General features: G+C 46.0%; 1 protein-coding gene across 2 annotated transcripts; it reads right to left on the bottom strand.

Moving 5' to 3' along the window:
• Window positions 1-1,056: 1,056 nt before the first annotated feature.
• Trim45 (tripartite motif containing 45) lies at window positions 1,057-10,379 on the bottom strand. Of its 2 annotated transcripts, XM_059265962.1 has the most exons (7): window positions 10,146-10,379; window positions 9,106-9,356; window positions 6,765-7,498; window positions 5,012-5,141; window positions 4,322-4,436; window positions 2,341-2,467; window positions 1,057-1,329 (listed from the first exon to the last, which is right to left on the bottom strand). In XM_059265962.1, the coding sequence occupies exons 1-7, from the start codon at window positions 10,233-10,235 to the stop codon at window positions 1,181-1,183; spliced, it is 1,596 nt and encodes a 531-aa protein (XP_059121945.1). In that variant the 5' UTR covers window positions 10,236-10,379; the 3' UTR covers window positions 1,057-1,180. The 2 variants fall into 2 exon arrangements, with proteins under 2 accessions (XP_059121945.1, XP_059121944.1); XM_059265961.1 differs by lacking the exon at window positions 10,146-10,379 and having other exon boundaries at window positions 9,106-9,940.
• Window positions 10,380-26,121: the final 15,742 nt, after the last annotated feature.

The following is a 26,121-nucleotide window of genomic DNA, read 5'->3' as shown; positions in this document are numbered from 1 at the left end:
CACTGCTGGCTGAGACCCAGTGATCTCAAAGCAGCAATGGTAATAAGCTCGGGACACCCGACTCTAGGCCCAGAGACATAAAGAGTAAAGAACAATCAACAAACAACCTGAGGGAGGATGGGCAGCCATGTCTTCTGGGAACATCAGATTTTGCTTACAGAAACGGGCTAAAGGGAAGTGTTTCCAGAAAAGGAAGAAACTTAGTATCTTTTGTCTATAGCTACAATGTAGCAACTCCAAGAAGAAAAGGTATTCTGTGGGATCTGACAGCCGTCGACTAAGTGTGTCGCTTCCTTTGCTTTACCCAGGTCACCACTGCGATGAGTCACCACTTCCTAAGAAATCATATAATGTAAGTTTCAGTAACTGTATTTAATATATGCTGAGTTTACTGCTGTATAAGAAACCAAGGATCCCAGAACACATGGAGTGTATCTGGGGAAGATCTTGGCAGGCTGGCAGAGGCAGTGCCAACTCTTCCCAGAATCCTGTAGCCCCTAGGAGGTACCTGCAGAGTCAATGATCTCTGCTGTTGCCGGGTATAGAGACACATCGGAAAGCCTCTGCTAAGTCAGAGCTGGGAGGATGGAGGCCTCTCTATCATCCGGTGTAAGAACTGCAACAGACGGGTGAGATCTTTCCACTCCATTCCTCCTTATTAGCTGTCTATTTGTGTGCCCTACAGATGAATCATCAACCAGGCTCTCAGCTAAACAACAAAAATCACTTTAGAACTGTCATAAGCCATGCACTGGAAAAACTACTGCAAGCATACTAACAAAATGTGAATGAGACAAAGGGTTCTCATTCTCTGAGAAGCACTTAAATTCTAGCTCAGGGATAAACTGAAGAGGTTGTAAACAATAGAAAGGAGATAACATCTTCCCTGTTCCATAATGTTCCCTGGCCTAGACACCTTGATGCCTGTATGGAACAGAAAAGAGCCTCCTGTGGAGGAGACCATCAGCCCGCCTTGAGTGGTGTAGGGGTGGCCCACACTCAGCCATGGTGTAGGCGAGCAGCTCACATACACAAAAGAGCACTTGAACTCTGATGTTAGAGAAAGCACTTTGTCTTTAATTCTGTCAGTCTCTTTGGAACTAAAGCTCTCGGGTCCTCTGCACACCTTAAGTCATGCCGGCTTCAGGTTTACCTGGCTGAACTTGTACCCAGGAAGCCATCAGAGGGCCACGGTCCTAAGAAGACTCCTCGGTGCGCTCTGCCCACCGGTGTACGTGCACTCAGACTTCTCAATAAACTTCCCACAGCAGGACCAGTGCGGACGACCTGGGTGTCCTTTGTGTCCGTGGCCACAGCCAAGGTACCCACCTGCATATACAAAGGGGGGGGGCAATTGAAAGGAGAGCCCAGCTCTTGCTCCACGAATTAAACCTGGAACATTCAGACTTAGGCAGTGAAACTTTCTCCGAAGGAACTACCTGTTTCCCTCACTGTAACCAGAACTACCGAGGCAGTCATGGCCAGGCCAGGTCAGGCTCTTAAAACTGTCCAACCTGCACCCTGAAGGTGATCTAGTTTGCATCTGAACTTAAAGGAACTGGTTGGATCTTACCCATGTGATGAGTGACATGAAAAAGGAGGGCAGATTAGTGGGAAAGGAGAAAGATCCTGGACTGGTTGCACAGAAGGGTACAGAAGCCCATTTTGTGGGCCACCATTAAAGACATGATGGAAACTTTATATTATTATTTTATGTATATGAGTGTTTTGCCTACATGAATGTCTGTGTACCACGTGTGTGCCTGGTACCCAGAGGCCAGAAGAAGACGTCAAATTCCTTGAATTGGGGTAATAAACAGTTGTGAGCCCCCATGTGGGTACAGGAATTGAACTTGGGTCTTCTGGAAGAGTAGCCAGCACCCACATGATTGTATCTCCCCAGCTCCAAGATAGAATAACTTAAAAAAACCACTTGGATCTCTTGCCTGGAGATCCTGCCTTCCCAGAGAGTCAGACGTTACTCAATCATCCACTCCCCTGGTCCGCCCATTTGAGATTCCTTCATGATTTTGGGTGGGTCTGCATTTCACAGTGCTCAGACTGCTAAAATGGGTGCAGACTGAATTTGAGAATCCCACAGAGAAGCATGAGGCCGGTGGACCAGTGAACTGTATCAAGAAAGAACTCAGAACCTTGAAGCCTGTCCTTTCAATTCCAGCTTACTGTGTAAGCTCCCTGTCCTGCCTCTAAACATGAGGCTAGAATTCTAGAAGTACAGCCTCAGTCCAAACACCCTGACCTAGTAGCTGTGAGGCAGAGGAGGGAAGGACCCTTGCTGCTGCACGGACTAGCAGGCCTGAGGACCCCGACCGTCCTTACCTGGCATGGTACCTCCGCAGGCACAGCGGGCAGTTTTCTGGCCTCCGCTGGAGCAGAAGGTACAGCAGTGAAACACACCTGGATGTGGGCGATGCTTTCTCCTCACGGTCACTGTGAACGGTGAGCCCTGAAGGGTTCAGGCCAAGAGCAAAGGTATCAACAGGGTGTGCTGAGCATCAGTGCGTGATAAGCAGGTGCTAAGTCACAGGAGGGACAAGGATGCGGGACAGAAATATCTCTGGCTAGGGACTTCTTGGCCGGATGGGGCAAATGGAAGCGCAGTGAAACTGGACTGGGATGTGTGTTGCCCTTCTGCCACGTACCAGAGTCACCACATTTGCCAGGGCACTGACTGTTCGGAGCTACCACGCCTCTGGGCACTGAAGACATTTCCACAGGATCAGCTTCATTTTCAGTGATGTCTGAATTAGCTCGGGTTTGACTCAAGCCCTTTATGGACTCTGCCTCCCTCCAGCCTTGAATGAAGTGGGAGTGTAAGTCACTCCACACAGTCATCTCAACTCGGCTTTCGTGTGACTGACCGTAGTCTTTAGGAGTCTCTATGTCAGTTCTTGAGGCATGCCGTGGGAAGTTACTGGGCTGCCACACAAGCTAGGACACGTGCAGCTTCTCAGTCACGTGTCTTCTCACAGAGCTGGTACCTTTCCTCCTACCTCTGACCCTGGACACCACAAATCTGCTCGTCCTCTTAGTGGTGACCAAAGATACGTGGGAGAGAGAAAGTTCCATATGTGTGGCCAATGAGTCTCAAGGTAGTCACTCTACCCACTTTTTCTTCAAGGATAACTTGTATTTTACTTTCTCCTGGGTTTAACACAAATGTTTATTAAGTATTGTACTTTTCCTGTCCCCAGGTAAGAGCCACATCAGATAAGGACAAAGTGGAACCTGGTACCCCAGACTTCCCAATGTTAAAGTCTCCCTCTTTTGAAGGGAAGATCCAGAGACTGAACCTCTAAAATTATGAGCCAAAATCAACCTTCCTTTCTTTACGTGTATAGCTCTGGTATTTTGTCAGTTATGGAAAGCTGACAAACACGATTTTTCTAAAAAAGAACCTGGCAGCAAATATGATTGGCACATCCTGTAATTCCTGTACTTAGGAGGTCAGGGCAAGAAGATCAGAGTTCAAGACCAGTCTGGCTACATAGTGACTTGTAGGCCAGCTTACAGATGATAACAACACTCTTGTCCCGTATCTCATACAACAAGAAAATGGAACAAAACAACCTGAAGTTAAAGTAAGAGGGTCAAATTCCAATTTTGGTTACAGAGCTACTGGCTATTGGGTCAAGACTGGTCTGTCTGCGTAGGCTTTGAAGAAAATGGAAGTAAACTAACTATACAGAAATATCCAACCATTCCTGACATACTGTGAAGAGATCAGTAATGGCACTGAATGAGTCTTCCTAGTGCACAGGCCACATGATTAATATGACCACGATGGAGCTTATGGCCATCAACATTGCCTTCTGCCTGAGGGAATGATTGCTCCAATGTCAGCAGAGACTTTAAAACTTCCTAAACCAGGAAGTGTTATACTTACTTGTGGGGGATTGGAACCATGGTACAGATACACATATGTATGTGCTGATGGTTAGCCAGATAAATGACTGACAACAGGAAGAGCCGTAACCCTGCCGACTGTGGCCCACTCATGGTGTGGAAAGGTTGAAAACTGTGTGCACTTCTCTGCTAAGGGACTCCCCTGTGGTCAAGACATCTCCCCTGGATTAAGAATCCCAACAAACTAGCCAGGAGAGGAATAAAAGGCAATGTAACTGCCAGTCAGGGAGAGAGGCAGCGGGGTCAGGACCGTGAGCACCCCTCTAGTAAGAACAAGAGTCACAGAATCTGGGCTGTGTCCACGATGAAGAGCAAAGGACAGTCTATTTCCTCTCTTAAGCAGCTGATCCTGTGAGAGATTCTGAGCTGACAGCAAGCATAGGGCCTTCCTCACCTGCACATGCTGCTCTCTGATGCAGACCCACACAGTGTAGACTCCAGGTTCCTTGGGGGTGTAGGAAACATGGTATGATCCATCCTTGTTGTCCTTGACCACCGTTCTGACTGGGCTGAATGAAAGGAGGGTCAGAAGGCCGTTCCCTCTCACAAGCCTGCTCCAGCTGCCCCATTTGAGGCCTGAGTTATGTTTAATATGAATTATAAATGTCCCTCAAACTGAAGGTAAAGAGCATCAGTTCTACTTTAGTCCAACATCCTGAGAACCAGGAGAACGTTCCTGTGCTCATTTTTGCAGGTCTCTGTTGGACTCCCTGCCCTGTGGCCTCTTCTCCTTAGGCCAATTGCAGAGGGAAAAATATAAACACAATCCTGAAGCAATTTAATAGGAAGAGAGACTAGGTTTAAGAAAGGGTACAATTCTGTTACACATCAAAAAAACCAAAGTCTGCCCATTCCAAAGTCTGAAATGAGGACAATCTGGGGGCAGCGGGCGACTCTATAGAGAGAGAAAACTAAAGCTGAGCCATAAAACCTACTCAGGGGACACATTCCATTAATTGTGTGGAATCATTTTCTCATGGCATTATGGAACCATATGATGAAGGAGTCCAGTTATATCTCCAGTAACTCCAAGGCCCTGGTTTTTCTCTCACTGCCTACTACACATGATACATTTAACACACACCTGTCTTTCTTATCTTTGGGGACAACGGCGACCTGGACGTTGTCTCCTCCCCTGCCCATGCTCTCTCCCGCGGCATCCTTACAAAGCAGGGTGAAAGAGGCTGTCTGTTTCTCTCGAGCCCTGTGGAGATCTGCAAAAGACAAACAGTGCTCACCCCACAGGGAAACAAGACGCCATGGCCCTCAGTCAGACCAAACAAAGCTTGTGCTTCCTAGTTATTTGAACCACTCTGTTCCCTCTCGTCTTCTAGGCCATACTGCTCGGGTACCCATCCTAGAGGCCTGGGTAAGTGGTTCAGCAGCAGCTGATTTGGATCACATGGGATTCTGTATCTTAATTTCAGCTGTAAGGAAACTGCAAATATTTAGGATTAATCTAGGTGTCCAAAGAAAGCCTTCGTACCTGTAGACGGATATCCTCAAAACCACCTCTGCAAGCCCCAGATTAGAACAGGAAGAGGATACTGCAGTCCAGTGTGTTGTGTCCCTGTTGTGAGAGCTTCTGCAACTCAGAAGCTATTGCCAAGGTGCTGGGGGACTACCCACTGGCTACAGCCTGGAGGCCAGCATGCAGAGGAAACCAGGTTTCTCAGCCCTGGGTTGTGAACTACCAAGCATTGCTGAGAGGCCTATGGGGGGTCTAGGAAACTCCTGAAATTGTATGTCCTACTTAGTGGGTACTTCTGGGAAAGAGTGATCTGTGACCTCCAGAGAGTTAGAAATTCTGTGCCAAAGTGAAGGCAACTCTTGAATACAAATTTCCCATCAGGATTGATCTGTGAAATATGTCTAAATAACATGCTTCCCTTAGGAACAGAACACTGGTATAAAGAAACCATTTCTAGCTGGGCCTGGTGACGCACCCCTTTAAATCCAGCACTCAGAGGCAGGTGGATTTCTGTGAGTTTGAGACCAGCCTGTTCCACATAGTCCCAGGTCAGTCAGAGCTATACAGTGAGACCCTGTCTCAAACAAACAAGCAGACAGACAGACAAACAAACAGACCTCAATCTACCAAATCCTTTGAAATACCAACGATACGAAGTTGGTGTGACCCAAAACGGTAAGGAAGAAAGGAAGCTGTGATTCTGTCTTCCTTGTTGTTCTGTAATCCTCAACATAGCGCCCAAGCACCAGGAGCTGCCATGCCTGTCTCTGCACAGGCAGACTGTGCCTTGTCCTAGTCAGTGCTGTTTTCTCCTGTGGGTGTGGCCAGGCTCTGTCACCCCAAAGCATGGTCCTTAACGTTCTCGGGAGCCTCTGCTTTTCTGAAATGGAACAGGCTCAAGCTTCACCCCAGTATCAACTGTTGCCTGCCCAGACCGAGCGAGAAGGAAGAGCAAGGCAAGGAGTCGCTGCCTTTCAAATCAGGACGCTTCTCCCCTTGGTCAGTGGTCAGACGTGGAGTACTCCTAGCTGAACCAGCCTCCCGGCTTTATTCCTTTGATACACGGTCTCCTACAGCCCAGGTAGGCCTCAAACTTGCTATGCATCCAAAGCAGTCCTCAAACTTCTGACCCCCCCCCCCCCCCCCCCCCCCCGCCTCTACCTGCCAAGTGCTGGGATTATAGGCATGTGTAGTCATGCTCAGTTGTACGTGGTGCTGGCAATCAAACCCAGGCTTTGTGCAAGCTAGGCAAGCACTCTGCAGATTGAGCTCCACCCCCAGACAACAAGCCACACAGTTCACAGGCTTCTACATATCATATCCCCGTGCCCTGTCCTCTGAGTGCCAGTGGGAAATGCGTCCCTACCTTCTCCCTGAAGGACACATTTAGCTGGATCAACTTCTTTGGTGTTAATGGCCCCGTACACTTCATAGCCTCGGCACTGGCCTGCCTTCTCCTGAGGGGAGAAGCTGATCTTATCATTCACTCCCAGGCGGGCGCTGTATTCCACTTTGTTCAGCTTCCTGAGCCGCTCGACCACCACTCCCTTGGTGATGAGGATTTCCAAGTCTGAGCCACTGGTCAGCAGGTGCTCGGTGAACTCCACTCCAGTCCGCATATCTGCCAGCAGCTGTTCCAGCTGTGCCTTCTGCAGCTGCAAAGAGTTCTCCTTCTGGACCCGTATGTCATCCAGCTGCTTCAGCAGCTTGTCCCGATGCTCCTCGATCGCTTTGATGTAGCCCTCAGAGAATGTTCGGACATCAGCGGCCACTGCCTCCACTCGCTCCTGGAGGCCACTGTTCATGCTTTTGATCTGAGCCAGGGCTTCCTCCAGGGCCTCCACGTGGGGCTGGGTGCCTCTAAGGAGCTCCCGCACAGAATCTCCATGCTTGTGGATGACGTTGCTGGTGAAGTCGTAGGGGTGCTCTCGGTGCTCCCCAACTACGCAGTCCCGACACACTGGCCGGTCACACAGTTCACAGAATAGCCTCAGCTCCTCTGCAGGGTGAGCAGGACACAGGATGGGCTTTCCAACCCGACTGTAGCCTTTCAGGTCCTGCAGGTCCACCATGGTATGATACATCGTCTTCTTCTGCCGCCTGGAAAGAAGCAGGAAGTGAGGGAATAACTTAGAGGGAGACAGTTTGGTGAAGAGGTTTTAGGAGTTCAGTGGATTTGAGTCACACCCCTCAGAACTTCTAATATCAAACTACAGGATCCTCTGCTTGATTGTTTGTCCACACAGTGAGACCCAGGCCTATCTGAGTGCTGTTGTGTAGAACACAATACATATATACTTGGATTTGGCTTGGAACACATCTTCAGAAGGTGCAATGCTAAGACTACATTCCGAGAAACTCGCTCAAGAGATAATCTGGTGACTTTAAACAGGAGTCACAGCCCACTTCCAAGTGCATGGTGGAAGGTGAGTACCAAGCGATACAACCGTGCCAGGTGGATCTATGAAGCCGTGAAAGCAGCTGGCTGGCTCTCACAATCTCTTGTCTCACGTTTAAGTAACAGTTTAGTAAAGCAGTTCCTTTGACCAACGCCTACATCATGCACATTGGCAGGCCAGAATTTCCCTCAAGAGTCGTGAGCATTAGTAGAAAGTGAAATCAATGGGCACTAAAATCAAAGCTCTCTTTAATTCCTCTTTTCTATAGCCTCCTAGGGGACTCAGGGAAATCCCTAGGAAAATGCAGTGACTGCTTGTGGCGTTCCCTGGTAACATCCCCACCAACTTGAAGTGTATGTGCCTATTCTGGTCCAAGTGTGGCTGCGGGGAAAATGGGTCAGCTGTTGAGCTGGCAACACGACAGCCAGAGGGATGATCACACAGGTTAAAAATAGGGAGCAAAGGCAACTGTTCTGTTGGTAAGGCCAGAAAACAAAACTGTTCTAGGTTAATCTGAAAACCTTGCTTAGTTTTGGTGTTTCGTTTTCTATTCTGAGGCACTAGAGTGGGATGGAGGAGAAAAGGGGACAAAGACTAAATTATAACAAACTTCATCGAGTGTGGTAAAAGACAAAATAACCCAGTTAGAATCTACCAGCCTGCTCTCCGGGTACAGAGGTATGACGTACGGCATAGCCAATCGATACCCATGCCGAGAAGGTGGCATGCATTTAGTAAAAGGAGCACAGAAGAGGCAAGTCTGAAGAGAGGACTCAGCTCAGTTACACGCTTACCAGCTACGGGAACTTGGCAAATCACAAAACATTGCTGAGTTTCCATTTTAATAAATAGGGGTGAGCTAAGCACGAGTCCTTCTGTAGAAGTTACACTGATCAGATGAGGTCAAGGGCAGGGTCTATGCTAGCACAGTAACCCGGTCTCTCCAGCCCCTGGTGCATATTCAATAGCGATGGGTGATGGAAGGAACCCCAACGTGCTCTGTCAACTGAAACCTGTCATGCTTTTATTACTGGAGGTATCAGGCCGGCTGCATTAACTTCCATTCTAGAGCTTGTGATGGCATGGTGTGTTGTTCTTTGCCGATTGGTGTGTCTGAGAATGCCTTCCTTCCGACCTGCCCAGCAAGGGATTTCTGTCTTAATATCTTTTTTTTTTTCAGAGCTGAGGACCGAACCCAGGGCCTTGCGCTTGCAAGCGCTCTACCACTGAGCTAAATCCCCAACCCCGTGTCTTAATATCTTTGCACTCCACTCTTAAGCCACAACAGGTGGGGTATTCCCTCTTTACCTATGAGCCTGGCAGCAGAAGTGGCAGAGATTGGCTTTGCAGGTCTGACACCTCTTCTCTACTTCTCTGTCGCTGCACAGGTCACACACCAGGCCCTGACCTTCCCCACGCAGACTCTCCAGCATCACATCATTCATGGCCAGGTGGTCTATCGTTAAAGCCTTCACTCCACCCAAGGGCAGGTCCACCTGAGCATCACATACCGGACAGAGGATGCCAATCTGTGGCTGCAAGCTGCGTGACTTGGGTTCCTGGAATATTGACCCCTCAGAGCTTGTGTCTGAGTCACCCCCACGGATGTCCACTACTGAGAACGGCTCCAGCTTTTCCAGACACGTCGTGCACACCGTGTGCAAACAAGGCAAGAGCCTGGGGGCTTTGAAAAGCCCTAGACAGGAAGGGCAGTGAGTCTTGCCTGAGTTCCCAGATGCGCTCGCATGGGGGAGTTTGTGCACGAAACCCAGAAACAGCTTCCTGTTTTCTGACATCTTCCCCGCGTCTGTACCCAGTATCAAAAAAGGCCCTGCGTAGTCTTAGAATGCAGGTTAAATTCACCCTAAGGCAGAGTTCCCAGGATTTGAACAGGGACCTCGAGGGCTCTCGTGTTGCCAAATAAAAGGGCAACCGGAAAGAGGGTGCCTCTGAGGAACCATCCACAGATCTACTCTGGATTTGTGGCTGGGCCCTTCCTTTCCACTGCATCCCATACCAGACACGTCCACGCCCTCCTCTATCACCCAAGTCGTCCTCCTCGCAAGAGCTTCTAGATCTAGTCCCCAGCTAGTCCTGCCACCACCACCCTGACCCCTGCATGTCGTGTCCTTCACGGCTACCCCCCTCCCGCCCCACTGGTCCACCCCCCACCCACCCCCACGCGACAAGCGCGCCCTCTCCCCGGGCGATGAGGTAGTGGGCCCTCCGGCTCTCCCAGGGTGCGGCGCCAGCGGCTGCCGCCTCCCTGGGCTGCCCAGAAGGCCCTAGAGCCGTCGCCCCGCCTCGCACCAATCCCAGCCCAGGTAGGCTCCGAAGAGTCCAATCACCGTCCGAGGGGGGTGGGCCTCGCCGCCCGGAGCCTCGCCGCCCTCCAGAGTGACACCACCGCCATCCAATAAGCCCAGCAAGTTCCACATCCTCGCCTGGCCACTCGCGCGGCGGGACGACCGGGACCAAGGAGGGAAGAGGAGTCTGGGAGCTAGCGGCGTAGTGTCGTCGGCGTCACTATTTCAGGAAGATGAGCTCTGGCCACCAGCGAGGCCTCCAGGACCTTTGAAAAAGCCTCGCTGAGTGCCGCAGGAGGGATCCACCCCAAACTCACATAGGGTCCTCCCATTGGTGCGTGGTACTGTCAGTCGGCCGAGGTGTAGCCCGAAGCATGCTGGAACTTGTAGGCGGCCTCCCCTTAGCTTCAGAGGCCTCCGGGAAGCAGGGGTTACCTTGCCAGGTCTCTTTCTCGGTTTTCTGAGCATTTTTCTGTTCTGGAATCCCTCAGGTCTAGCGTGCCGGGTACCAGAACCCCCGCAGCTGGCTAGCTTCTGGCATTTTCCAGGGCAAAGGGACCTCCGGCTCAGGTTCCAGGAACCTAACCGAAAAGTTTAGAAAGGCTGCCTCTTGGAGCTCAGCTGAGTTTCCGGGAAGGCGGGAGGGAATGTGACCTAAGAGTTAGATACTTCCCAACCAGAATTCTACAGTAACGGAAGGAGTGTGGGACAACGACAAGCAGAGCAAGTTTGGCAGCTGTTTTTACCATCAAGGAGGGCTTCTGACTGGTCACAATGGGACAGTGGAGGATGTCAGTGAGGGACAAGTCCTCTGTAGGCCCGAAAACTAATTAGGAAGATGGGCACATCTGGTACCCTAAGCAGTATTACTTATTTGTCTCCTTGAAGAATTTTGCCAGGAATTTCAGGTTCATTCATATGGAAGCTGCTTCCTACACGTGGGGTCTGAGACCTTGATCTCTGAATTCCAAAAATGGTAACAACATGGCTCCTTAGCTACTACCGTTTCTCGTTCTTCAGTAGCTTCAGCCTCTGCCTGTCTCACTGTTTCCTTTTGTTTAGAACCTTCCTTATTTGATTTCGATCCATGGACAGCTGTTTCAGGGACCTCTTTGTTAGAGATGTCATACTGTATTCATACAGTCGGAGCCTACGCTTTTATGAAGTATGGACTCCAGGTAGAAAAGGCCCCAAACTATGGAAATATGAAATTAAAAAAAAAAATTCATCTGGCTATTTCTAAATATGTTGGCTTGGAGATGAAGCTCACTGATAGAGTGTTTGCTTGCTATGTATGAGGCTCTGGATTCTGTGTCTAGCACATGTGTGTGAAGACACACACACACACACACAATGGTCTGGTTTAGTCTTTATTGTGAGGGTCTTGAGATCTGGTTCTAACTTTACAATAAGTAAAATATCTGTGAATTACTCAAAAGCCGCCTTTATATACAAGTCACGTGACTTCCCAAAGTAAGATGCCTACAAAAGTCTTAGGAATGAAAGTGGCCCTTACCTAGACTTGCCAGCCTTTGGTCCTCTGCACTGCCCTGACCGAATCCCCTGCTTCACTCCAGTATGCTGAAGCAAATTACAAAACCGCTGGCCTTAGCTTTGCTGTGTATTCCTGCTCTGAACTCTGCCCTCCTTGGTGCTTAGCTATACTGTGTTTCATCTCTTATTCACACCGTATCACATTCCCCTTAGTGGGTGTTCTAACCTGTCTCCGTGGAGAACTGCTTTATAATTTAATGCATCATCTCATTTGATCTCCTAACAGCTTAGGAGAGAGCAGCCGGGAAGAGGTCTAACAGTCGGCCTGAGCGAACATCTGGGACAGAAACAGTCCTGTGATGTCATGTCTGAGACTCTGCTGCAGTCAACTTTACCCTTCCCATTCTCAGCTTCTTACAAACCAAATCTCTCACACACGGAGCACCTACCTGCCTTCCATGGAGGGAGAAAATGGGACTACTTGGAGAACGTCCTCACTTTCTACTTAAAAGTCTATGTATCTCCTCCTTTCTCATGACACCGATTGCTGTTTTTATCCCAACTTCTTCTGCCTCTCCTTATTTCACTGACACTTTTCAATCAGTCCTTTACATGGTCTTTCTTCCGAGGACTGTGATTGAGTCCTGAGGGGAAATTAACCCTACCTTGATCCAGTTCCCCTCAGCCTAATTAACTCCTGTGGCTCTCACCGCTGCATTTCTCACCACCAACAATTTATTCTTCCTCCTCCGTGTGGAGATCCTGAGTGACGATGTTGGCGGACTTCTCGCAGTACTCAGTCATTTCAGTGTTTGCCGTGCTGTGTAGTTGGACTGCTTCCGTACCCTCCTTTGTTAGCCCCACTCCGACATTTTGTTCTGGATCTTTCCCATCTCTAGTTCCTCTGAAAGAGTTGAGTCCTAGACCTTTAATTTCAGTACTGACTGACCTCTACCCCAATTTTTTATTATAACTCCGCTGCAAAATATGTTCCCATCACGTAAGTCCCACCTTCAATGTCTCTGGGCTTCTCTTGTCATTAAATTCTGTGCTCTGAATCTTCCCATTTCATTCTCCTGAGGGGAAGCTCACTCTCCCAGCCTGAAATCGTATAGTCCTCTTGGCCTCCTTTCTCATTTTCCAGATCCAGGCAGGCATCAGTTTCTTTCCATTCCCATTGCCAACACCTTACTGCATAGAATCTGAATCATTCTTGACTTCCTTTTTTAAAATAGCTAATTTGATCTTCCAGGTTAGTTGTAAAACCATGTTAAGCCATGTTGATTGTACCGAAGTTAGAAAGCCAGGGAGGAAAGATGACCTATCAGGAGATCAGGAAGGCCAGGGAGGGAAGATGACCTATCAGGAGATCAGGAAGGCCAGGAGAGAAGATGACCTATCAGGAGATCAGGAAGGCCAAGGAGGGAAGATGACCTATCAGGAGATCAGGAAGGCCAGGGAGAGAAGATGACCTATCAGGAGATCAGGAAGGCCAGGGAGAGAAGATGACCTATCAGGAGATCAGGAATGCTGGGTCTGATCGACACTGCTTGGTTTATCCAACAGCTACTGAGCGAACACATAGAAAGGAAAACATAGGTTCTGGCGGACTTATCTTTCGCCATTACATCTGTCTCTATCAGTCACTATCCCTTTACCTCCTGATTTCTCCTGAGACATCTAGTTTAAAGTCCAGCCCCATCCACTTCCCTTCATCCCCTCCTTCCTGGGGATCTTTCTATGGGCTCACACTCACGCTTCACTTTCTCCTTCAGTCTGTGCTCCTCAGCCTCCCTTTTCTCTTCCTCCTAGCTGAGTCTGGGGAAGAATAGTGTGGCTTGGACGAAGTGTCTCCCATAGATTCATTTCTGAACACCCAGTACTAGTTGGTAGTGTAGTTTGGGGAGGTTTGGCAACTTTTAGTTGGTAGATCTTCACTGGAGGAAATGGCCCACCATGGTGGGGCAGGGCACTGTGAGGTTTATAGCTGGCTTCCTTCCACTACGCTCTCTGCTTCTTGATTTGCCCAGATGTGAGCAAGCAGACACATATCCCTACCAGTGCTTAAGAGCCACTAGGCTGCCATATTACCCCACCACGATGAACTGTATCTCAATCTGAGCCAAAGCAAATGCTTCCTTCCTGTGTGCTTGCCACCATGAGAAAAGTCACATAAAAATAGTCTACGCTTGCTTCTCAAATTCTTTTCCTTCATTTTACCCCCAATGCCCTGCAGTCCGGCATTTGCAAAAGGCCCCGGCAGCATGCCAATGTGTGCTACTTTTCAGTTCTTATTTAACTGACTTTGTTGTCGATTAAAACACAACTATCTGAGACTTTCCCTCCCCTTCCCTTGCTCCCTAGCCATCCTCTCTTAACCCACGGTGCAGTTTCTTCTGCTTATCTCTTAAATGTTACTTGAGTTCTTAGCCCTCATCTGCCCCCCCCCCAAACCTCCTCATTCTCCCTTGATTGTTATGGGGGTGGTACTTCAGGTGGTGTGTAGAAAAAGCATCAGTCTACTTGTTTCATGTGGGCTGGGGGTTCTTTTATTGGTACCCCTAACCCCTTCACGAGACTTCTGAATTCAGAGACTTGGTGGTGAAGGAGTGATGTGGACTCGTGGCTGGAAGGAGAATAATCAGACCAGGAGGCGTCTGCTTACCGAGAGGCTCATAGCTGGTGTGTTCAAGCACAGCAGAAGGCCAGGGTACTAGGGGAGGCACGAACAGCTCGTGGGTGGACAGAGTAGGGGTTTTCTTTTTTGAGGACCTTACCTTGGCAGCCAGCCTCAGCTCTGCACTGCCCCTGAGCTACACGATTGGACCAGTCTACTTGCTCTGGTTAATGTAGCTTGCCTGTGCCTCTGTTTAGACATCTACTTCTCCAGGAGTCTTCCATTCATGGAGTCTTTGCTGTGTATCTCTATGTGTGCTACCCATATGTGCTGGAGAGATTTTTGTCAACTTGACACAAGCTGGGACATTTGGGAAGAGAGAACCTCGGTTGAGAAATTGCCTCCATCAGACTGGTCTGTAGGTGAGTGTTGTGGAATATTAGTTGAAGATGTGTTACACTCATTTATGCTGTGGAATATTTGTTTAATGATGCAAAGATGTGTTGCGTTCTTTTATGTTGCATTTGTTTAACTCTGTAAAGCTGTGTTACTGTGCCTGTCTAAAACACTTGATTGGGCTAATAAAGAGCTGAACGGCCAATAGTTAGGCAGGAAAAAGAATAGGCAGGGCTGGCGGGCAGAGAGAATAAATAGGAGAAATCTAGAGAAGAGGGAGGAGTGAGAAAAGGAGAAGGAGAGGAGGATGCCAGGGGCCAGCCATAGAGTAAGAAGGAAAGAAAGACATAGAATAAAGAAAGGCAAAAAGCCCAGAGGCAAAACATAGTTAAAGAGAACCAGGATCATTTAAGTTAGAAAAGCTGGCTAGAAACAAGCCAAGCTAAGGCTGGACATTCATAAATTTGTATTTATTTGGGAGCTGGGTGGCGGGCCCCCAAAGAGAAAAACAAAACAAAACTACAGATGAGTCTGTGAAGCATTGATTAGTGATTGCTTTGGGAGGTCCCAGACCTCTGTAGGTGGTGCTACCCCTGGGCAGGTGGTCCTGGGAGGTATAAGAAAGGTGTATGAATGTGAGCCTGGAGAGAAAGCCAGTAAGGTCATTCTTCCGTGGCTCCTGCCTCTGCTCCTGCGCCCGTTCCTGCCCTGACCTCCCTCAGTGATGCACTGTATTCAGGACATGTAAGCCAAGTAAACGCCTTTCTGCCCCAGTTGTGTGTGTGTGTGTGTGTGTGTGTGTGTGTTATCACAGCAACAGAAAACCACACTAGAACACTACACACCTCAATTTTCTTTCTTTTTCTTTTCCTATCTATCCCTGGCTGGCCTGGAATTTGGTATGTAGGCCAGGCTGGCCTTGAACTCTCAGGAACCGCTTGCCTCGCTGCTGGGATTAGAGGTGTGCGCTTCCGCGACCCGCTGCATCACATTTCCTGTGCACTCACCTGATGCTGCCTTCTGCCGTCACTGTGCCTCTCGGCTTCTTTTTTTTCTTTAAGATTTTATTCTTGTTGTTTTAAAATGATGTGTGTATGTGGGTATGTGCACATGAGGCATCAGATCCCCTGGAGCTGGAGTTAGAGGTGATTGTAACTCAGATCCTCTAGACTGCTGAGCAAACTTCTAATGACATGGGCTCCTGCTGTCTGCTGCATTTCAAACACGGGCTACAGCGCCTGAAACACAACGTGTTCAATAAGTGGATACGTGGCCGAGACTCGTGGTTCATATCTAGAAGCTCATATCCAGACAAACCATCGGGGAGATGCATTGCTTATTTCAGGGAGATCATTTTTTAGCTTTCTGAAGTTCGAATGGCCTGATTCCTAACATACGACTCTTTAATGCCATCTAGTGGAAGTAGCTTCTGTCAAAATAAAAGTTCCAATAAGTTTGGATAGTGCTCACTTGGTTCTTTATTTTTTTTAAAAAAAATATTCTTTAACTGGGAGAAGGAAGGGATTGAATAGGCTCCAGGACACAGTGAGTTCCGGATGTTTTGGGTTTTACTTAAAAAGTCACTATGCTGAGTCAGGTATGGCATTTGACAATAGCCCCAGCACTTGGGAGGCGGAGGCAGGAATACCAGGAGTTCAAGGCCATTAAAGAAAGGAAGGAAAGAGGAAAGAAGTGAAGGAAGGAATAGAACATGAGGTGATGTAATTATGAGACACAGCAAGTGTGACAGCCCTGTTACGACACTGGTGACAAATGGGCCGCTGTTCCTCTTTAAGATGGTGAAGATGAGATACTTAGAATGATGTCAGTTTTCAAGCTCTCCACAGAGGAGAGGATTGGACTGAACTGCACAAGATATCAGCCCCACGTTACTTATTGGTAAGGCAGCCATTTTAACAATATTGATTCTGCCAACCTACAAGCATGGGAGGTCTCTCCATTAGTGCTTGCCCATATTGACCTGCCATCCTGGCAAGGAGCAAGCCATACAACTAGCCAGGGCATGGGCTTACAGAACAAGTCTCTACTGTCTTATTTATAATACTTCATCCTTTGTACCAGACTCCTGTTGACTGACAAGTGTATGTCATGGCCCCCAATAGCCTGTAGTCGACTAGTCAGAAAGTGTCAATCTTAAGCGATCCTTAAACTGTGTACACTTTATTGTACACATGTCTGTGTCTTTCTCTGAAACCCACTTTATCTGTTTATCACACACTGGAGCTCATTGTCCACCTTTTTTGGAAATAAGTGTTTTCAAAAGGTATCTGGTACATTATATATTTACTTTTAACAACATAAGTAAATGCTTTTTTATTATAGTAGTTGCACATACATTTATCTCCCATGAAAAATATATATAATTGCCTAAAATGGGTAATATAAAGGAAACAATGCATTAAGAAGTCAAATTTCATGCCGCATGTGGTGATAATGCTTGTCATTAAAATTGGAGGAGCAGTTGTAGGGTTCTCATGCTGTTATGCTAGAGAATTGGTCACAAAAGCGTGCTTTGTACTCCTAGTAAACACTGCATTCTAATTTAACACACTGTGTTCCCTGTCAGGAGTCCTCCAGCTCTTGACCTTAGTAAACGATGTGCCAACTTTCAAGGTTAGTTTTGAAAATGCTGGTTTAAACTGGACCTTTGGTGTGGTGTACATTTGCCCTGGTTAGTTTTTATTTTTATTTTTTAAGATTTATTTACTTATTTTATGTGTATGAGTGCTCTATCTGCATGTATGACTTTATGCCAAAGGAGGGTATCTCTTTTCATTATAGATAGTTGTGTGCCACCATGTGGGTGTTAGGAATTGAACTCAGGACCTCTGGAAGAGCAGCCAGTGTTCTTAAACACTGAGCCATCTTTCCAGCCATGTCCTGGCTAGTTTTATGACTTGCTCCTTGCCGGGATGGCAAGTCAGTATGGGCAAGGACTAATGGAGAGACCTCCCATGCTCATAGGTTGGCAGAGTCAATATTGTTAAAATGGCTGCCTTACCAAAAGTAATATAGTCAATGCATTTCTCTTGAAAATTCCAATGACATTCTTCACATAAAGAGAACATTTAATCCTAAAACTTAGGTGGAAGCACAAGAGATCTCAAACAGCTAAGGCAACCCTGGTGAAAATGCTGGAGGGGACCCAAGACCTGACATCAAGCTCAGCTATAGCCAACGTAACAAAAGCAGGGTGCTACTGCTGTAGACCCATGAGACCTAGATGGATGCCCACGCGCGTGCAACCATCTGATTCTCGACAAAGGTACCAAACCATGCACTGGAAAAAAGGCCACCTCCTGCAAAAGTGTTAGTAATAAAGTTTAGGTATCCAAACTAGAGCCTTATCTCTCATCCTGTACAAAAATAAACTCAAATAGACCAAGGGTAAGACCCGAAACTTTGGAAATTGTTCCAGATCTAGAAGCAAGCAATAGCTTTCTGAATAGGACTCCAGTAGTTCAAGAAATAAGAGCAAGAACTGACAAAGATATGTCAAATTAAAATGCTTCTCTACAGCAAAAGAACAATCAATGGAGAGAAGAGACAGCCCATAAAATAAAAGTCTTTGCCATTTATCTAATGGGAGTAATGGCCATAATATATAAAGAACTAAAAAGGGGACAACAGACCAATTAGCTCAATCAATGAATGAGCAATGGAAATGAATAGACACTTTTTAAATGAAGATACGCACATGTGCCCATGTTATATGCAAATACACGAACAATATTTAACACCCCTAGCTAAAATGCACACCAACTACTTTGAGATTCTATCTCACCCCAGTCAGAGTGGCTAATCATTAAGAAAATAAGGGGGCTGGAGAGATGGCTCAGCAGTTAAGAGCACTGGCTGCTCTTCCAGAGGACCTGGGTTCAATTCCCAGCTACCATATGTGTTGTGGGATATTTGTACACTGTATGAAGATATATTGCTGTGATTGGTGTGATAAAGAGCTGAATGGTTAATAGCTAGGCAGGAGAGTAGGTGGGATTTCTGGGGAGAGAGAGTAAGAGGAGGGATCTAGGTGCACAGATTTCTCCAGCAGAATCAGAGCAAGTCGGATGTGCCATACTGGGGAAAGGTCAAAGCCACATGGCAGAACATAGATTAATAGAAGCAGGTTAATTTGAGTTAGAAGAGCTGGTTAAGAAAAAGCCTAAGCTTTTGCATAATTTTTATAATTAATAAGAAATCTCCGTGTCATTACTTGGGGCTGGCGATTCAAAGAAAGTCCAACAAGAAAGCTTGCTATACACACGGAAGCTAAAAATCATCTATAATGCCTTCTTCTGTCATGCAGGCATACATGCAAGTAGAACAGTCATATACATAAAATACATAAATAAATCTTTGGCCAGGTGATGGTGTGCACCCCTTTAATCCCAGCACTTAGGAGGCAGAGGCAGGCCGGGCGGTGGTGGCGCACGCCTTTAATCCCAGCACTCGGGAGGCAGAGCCAGGCGGATCTCTGTGAGTTCGAGGCCAGCCTGGGCTACCAAGTGAGTTCCAGGAGAGGCGCAAAGCTACACAGAGAAACCCTGTCTCGAAAAACAAAACAAAACAAAACAAAACAAAAAAAAAAAAAAAAGGAGGCAGAGGCAGGTGAATCTTTGTGAGTTTATGGCCAGCCTGGTCTACAGAGTGAGTTCCAGGACAGTCAGGACTGTTAAACACAGAGAAACCCTGTCTCGAAAAAATCAAAAAAAAAAAAAAAAAAAAAAAAAGAAAAGAAAAAAAGCAAGCAAACAAACAAACAAAAGGCAATCTGTTCACTGCTAGTGGAAATGTAAATTAGTTCAGCCACTGTGGAAATCAGTATGGAGGCTCCTTGAAAAATTTAATATAAAAGTTTCATATAATCCAGCTGTACCACTTCTGGGAATATATCTCAAACAAAACAAAAAACCCAAGACCCAAATATTGTGTGCTTTCCCCTCATATGTGGGAGATAGAACAAAACAGGCATGAAAGTGCTGGAGATGTGGAGACAGAATGAGGGGAGGAGAAGGCAGGAGAAAGGGTTCATAGAAGAGGTGACTATTACCAAATGATAGCTATATATGGAGTTGTCATAATGAAAACCTTATACTCCACAATCGGTACAATAATCACTTGGGCTGGAGAGATGGTCCAGTGGTTAGGAGCCCTTGCTCTCTTCCAGAGAACCTGGATTTGGTTCCCTGCACCCACAAGGCAGCCCACAACCATCCGTAAACCCAGTTCCAAGGGATCTGACATCTTCTTCTGGCTTCCAAGGGCACCAGGCACACACATAGTGAGAATACATATATGTGTAGGCAAAAAACCCTGCAGAATGTTCCTTAAAGGTCCCACACGTGGTAATAAAGATGCAACCCTGCTCCCCAGCCCCTTCTCTGCCCCCATGTTATCCTCACAAGGCCTCTAGCAACTCAGGCCAAGCTCAAGTGACTAAACCACTGTCTGCCCTGGGGGCTTGCTGTGGGAGGGCTCTGGTCTGGACTAGAATTGTGAGGAGGTAGAGAGGGACACCCAACTTCAGTAAAAGAAAACAAGGAAAGGCCATAAGCAAAGACAGACTTGTAGTTTATTTTGTATTTTAAAAAACTGATAAAAATAAATTAAATCTAAAATAATTCAATCTGTACTAAACATATATAGCTGTTTCTTATCTTCTAAAAAATACAATATAACAACCACTTAGCATTTACATTGTTTGTGTAATGTTATAAATAGAGAAGCTGAAAACTACACAGGAGAATGCATACATGTGACATGCAAACACTATACCACTCCCTAGAAGAGACTTGAGCATCTGCAGTTCTTGGGATCCACAGGATGTCCTAGAAGCAATTTCCCACAATACCAAAGGTTAAGTGTGTGTGTATGTGTCTGTGTGTGCACATGTGTGTATGTATGACTGTGTATGTATGTATGTGTGCGTGCCTGTGTATGTGTGTAGTATATATTTTTATCGAGAAAATATGTATGTTTGCTAAACAAGCCAACAATTTAGAAGAATATATATGAGTAACATCTCTTATGCCAAGTCTGAAATCTGAGAAACTAGTTAATTTTTTTTGTTGTTAAAAATATCCTTATATTATGCAGGCAGTGATCTCGAAAGCTTTTAATCCCAGCACTCTGGAGGCAGAGGTAGGCTCATCTCTTGAGTTTGAGGCCAGCCTGGTCTACAGAATGAGTTCCAGAACAGCCAGGACTACACAGAGAAACTCTATCTTGAAAAAAACAAAACAAAACAAAATCCATATATTATAAAACTTATCATGAATGATTTCTAAACTTTCATAAAGAAAAGCATAGCGAACTCAGAAATAAAGCTCTCAGCGCTTGGCTTTGCTGGCTAACAAAATTCTGTCCCTCTTGCCTAGTATACATCCCAACTTTCACTTCTCTTCTTTGCTAAAAATCTTAAAGCAAATCCAAGACAAGTCATTTTTGTTATATCAATATTATATTTGTAAAGGCTAGATGGAAAATATTTTTGAAATTTCCATGAAGACTTCTTCACTTAAACATACTGTAACTTAACATTTTGTTTAATTTTTAAAATGTCCTTCATTTGAAAGAGGGCTCAGGTGAGAGTTAGGAAAAAAATAATGAATTTGTGACTGTAAGTAAAATGTGTATGCATGCCTACACACACACACACACACACACACACACACACACACACACACACACACGTAGATGTAACCAACCTTCTTATTAAATAAGAAACACAGAACCAATGCAAAGAAGAAAGCCAAGAGGTCAGAGCTAAGAGCTAAAACCTTACCCTTCCTCCTGCGGTGGTCCTACCTTTCCAAACCAGAGCTACCCCTGTGTTAAAGTCTTTATATAGAGTTCCTGTTCTGCCTTCTCATTGGTTGTAAACCCAACCACATGACCGCCTCATCAGGGCCTGTCTGTATAGGCCTCCAGGTTTTCTATGATTGGTATTGAAATTAAAGGCATGTGTATCCAATACTGGCTGTATCCCTGAACACACAGAGACTTACCTAGCTCTGCCTACCAAGTGCTGGGATTACAAGCGTACGCCACCACTGCCCTGCTTTCCTATAGCCATAGCTCCGACCCCCGGGCAACTTTATTCATTAACATACAAATAACATTTTAATACAAATAAAATATCACCACACACACACACACACACACACACACACACACACACACACACACACCACACCGCGCCATTCACACCACACTGCTTTCTCTGCAGGATTTGTGGGGCCGTGCTGCTTCTGATTTTACACTTGAACCCCCTTCAGATTTTCCCCCTTCTTTGGAAGAGTTATTAAAATGGTTAACAATTGCGTGCCTTTCCCCCTCATTTCTCTGAGTGATGAAACCCGGAATGACTAGAAAAGGGCAGGCTGTGATTGAATGCAGTGTCTCTTCTCATTCAAATGACAGCTAACTTTTCTGAGCACAAGTCGCCTACAGCTTAGTAACAGCATTTACAGCATGAGTAGATTATAATACATCATGGTATAGAGAGACGTTTATACATTAGTTCCAGAGATGTTGGTAGGAAATATAAATAATGTTCCCAGCTGCAAGAAAATATAAATCCCCTTCACCTACTGAGGCAGAGCCTAGTTATGTATTCTAGATTGACGGCAGCTATTTTTTCTTAAGTACCTATTTCCTAGGAAGCATTTAAATCAGCACTGCATTTTAATAAAATGTTCATTTATTTGCACAGTATGTAGACCTGGAAGGACTTTCTATCTTTTGTACGAAGGCAACGTCTCTCATTTTCTTCTCTTATTTAATGAGCAATACATGCCATTTCCCAGAAATTCGGATGTGACAAAGACCTTCTCTCCTTCAACATTAAGTGTTGCTCTGTTAAAATCTCCCAAGAAAATGTTTTGTGTAGACTGTAGTAGTGCTGAACTGGGATGAGGATAAAGGGCCCTACTGCTAGATATTTGTATTTGAGGGGCTGAGAGGCAGGAGTCTCGGGGGAAAGGCTTACAGGCTGATTTGGAAGCTGCCTTTGTTTCGTGCATGGCCTGGAGCAGTGCTGCTGGAGTGGGAGAGCTGGGATGAACAGAGAGCGGTCCTTGCAGCATCCCTGCACAGCCACACCCCAGCCCTATGCCTGCGGATGTGGGAACATGTGGGAAGAAGCAGTTGCCTCATGCAGCTGTTAATCACTTGAAATATGGTTAGTCCAAATTCAGACACGCTGTATAAAGTAAGTGCTGACTTTCAAAGATTTATACAGAAAAAGGATGTAAAGTATATATATATATATATATATATATATATATATATATATATATATATATATATCATTGATTGCATGTTGAAATGATACATGTTTATGTTTATTTTCATAATTTGTAAGTAGAAACTTGTCTGCGTGTGCGTGATTGCGTGTGTGTGTGCAAGCATTAGGGTGTGCCCATGCTGTTTTCACTCTCTTTCCATCTTATGTACAGAGGCAACATCTCTCACTTGAACCCAGAGCTCACCCACTCAGCTGGTCGAGCTAGCCAAGCAGGCTGCCATATCCACCCATCTGGGCTGGGGATCCAGACTCTGGGCTGGGGATCCAGAACCTGGGCTGGGGATCCAGACTCTGGGCGGGGGATCCAGACTCTGGGCTGGGGATCCAGACCCTGGGCTGGGGATCCAGACCCTGGGCTGGGGATCTACCCATCTGGGCTGGGGATCTACCCATCTGGGCTGGGGATCCAGACTCTGGGCCTCACCTTTACACCACAATCACCTTACCCACTGAGTCATAGTATAAGTAATCATTTTAAAAGAACAGTTTTAGATCCATAGCAAACCTGAGCAGATTATATTTTTCTCCCACATGATAACTCCCCCATCAACACCCTGCACCACGGTGGTGCTCTAGTTACTGTCTGTGAACTGAAGTCACTGTGTTGTTGCTTACACGTCACAGTCTGCATCAGGGTTCACATTAGTGATGTATGTTCTATAGGTTTTGACAGATGCTAGCGTGTATCAGCCATCACAGAGTGTCTGTCTCCGAAGTCCCCGGTGCTACATCTCTTCTTTAGTCCTCTCTTCAGACTCCTGGCAACCCTCTACGGACTCGCCTTTTTTTCAGTGTTATCCAGTTGGAATCAAACAGACAGCCTTTCACGTTGATTGCCTCATCCCCACTGTCCTTCGTATTCAAATTTCCTTCATGTCGTTTCACAGCTTGCTAAACTCATGACTTGATGGCCACCTCTGCTTTCTTTTCTTCCTTCTCCCTTCCTCTGCCCAACACCCCGTTTCTCTCTCCTTCCCTTTCTTTCTTCCCCATCTCTTCTTTCTTTCTTTTTATTTTTTTGAGACAGGATTTTACTTTGTAGACCATGCTGGCCTGGATGAGATCCACCTGCCTCTGACCCCCAAGTGCTGGGATTAAAGAGGCGCACCACCACACCTGGCCCTTTCTTTTTGTCTTATTCCAAAGAATACTTCTTTGTATGAGGGCATTGGCTTATTCATCCCAAAGTGGTAAGATTTGAATACAATTCTACTAAATAAAATCAATATTTAAATCGTTTCCACTTGTTCTGCTACACTTTTAAGATGGCTACTAAAACAGAACCACAATAAATTCCGTTGAATTCCTCTTTGGGCAGTTCTGCCTTGGGCCTTGGCAAAACCACATAATCAGTAGAGTTAGCCTCAGAACAGCCTTCCATTTTAACAGCCACCTGGATTCTGTTGTCTCCTACAAAGGAAGTTGTCCTAGGCTTGTGGCATGCTTGGTTTCCTCGACTGCCCCTATCTGATGGGTGTGTTTCCCCATCCCCCAGTTCCCACCTCCCAGTGACACTACAACAGGTAAGCTGTGGCCTTGGGAGTAGGTGGTCGTTGGCTGATCCCATCTCTTACCTTTGCACTGGGTCTTTGGGGACACATAGACATGTGCCCATGTGGCTTGTGTCCAACAGAACACTGTTAGAGGAAGAGATGAAACAGAATAGTAATAGACAGACATGTGTTAAAGCTCTTAGAATATATCTTATGTAGTTCATATTAATATTGTTTCTAAAAATTACCTGGAATAGTTCATTCTCTTACAATCTGATTCATTTTTCTTCTTACCATCAATCTGTTTCTCTCCTCTGCTCTCAGTGGGAGCAACGTTGTCTCCAAATGAGCAAAAGTTGTTTTTTTGCAGGTGGTGGGAAAAAAGTCTATCCTCTCAATGTATAAAGCACATATATATTTCTGTACATTTCTACACACACACAGTACAAATGCAGATACAGCATATCTTGGATAACATTTCCTGTGGTGAGGTAAGTGTTCCTCGGGGGCTGATCACGACATGCCGACAGGCACAGCTTCCTGTGCTCGACAGAGACACTCCAAGCGTGTGCACAGAACAGCTGCACTCTGTAATTTAAACCAGTTACCACCCCACATTTCCCAAGGAGAGGAAAGAGTATGAAATAGAGAAACTATATTGAAATATCTACGTTGGTATTGCACCCTGTCTTTTTGAATTCTGTACTGCAGTTCTGCTCTGGGTCCCTGTTGGAGCCACCATGGGAAGACAGCAACTGATGGGTGTTCAAACTCTCACCAAAGTTATCACTGCCAAGTCATTTATATTTTCTCTGTCTCTCTTTTCTCTCTCTCTCTCTCTCTCTCTCTCTCTCTCTCTCTCTCTCTCTCTCTCTCTCTCTCTCTCCTCCCTCCTATAGTAGCTTGGTAAAGAGTATGTAGGTTTTTATTGTACCCTTTTCCCAAATGTTTTCTTGTTTTATTTGTTTACTTTGAAACAGGGTTTCACTGTATAATACAGGCTGGCTTCAAACTTGCCATTCTCCGGCCTCAGCCTCCTGAGTTCTGGGTGTGCACCACCGTACCCATCTTCAGGTGGCTTCTAAAATAAAGTTGAGGTAAAATGCTATCATATACATACCTCTGCCCACCTCTGCACTGACCTAGTCTAGGGCCCTGTGGAACACAGCTTCTTTCATGTCTCACATGCATTTACTACCCTCCTATGTATATGAACCGCTCATCTGGCCTTCTTCTGGAGACTTCTCACACCCTTTGCCTGGATATTTCCCAAAAATCTTATTGTTCCCTTTCTTCCAGGAAGTCTTCCATAACCACCTATCACCACTCATGTCTAGATTAAGCTCCCAAATATATTTAAATTATTGTAATAATCCTCAAACATCATCACACTTACACATTATCTACCTTTACTTCACCATGAATGCTTTGAAGGCAAAGGTTATGGTTTATTCATCTCTGACCTTAGCAGCTCACCACAGGGTTTCAGAACAATATTTATTTTATTTAAAAAAACCCAATAATTTCTCCATAAAATGCATAGTTGTTTTATAGAATTCCATTCCAAAGGACAAAATAAGAAAAAACTGTTTTATTTGCTTTGTACAGCTTTACCGCTGATAACAGTATTTCACATTAGACTTTTATAAAATATTAAAAATAGCTCCCAGATCCCCATTATTATCCTTG

The sequence above is a fragment of the Peromyscus eremicus genome, chromosome 6 (assembly GCF_949786415.1).
Source record: "Peromyscus eremicus chromosome 6, PerEre_H2_v1, whole genome shotgun sequence".
Taxonomy (NCBI): Eukaryota; Metazoa; Chordata; class Mammalia; order Rodentia; family Cricetidae; genus Peromyscus; species Peromyscus eremicus.
The sequence above is the reverse complement of the archived record's forward strand: the minus strand, read 5'-3'. Positions and strand labels throughout refer to the sequence as shown.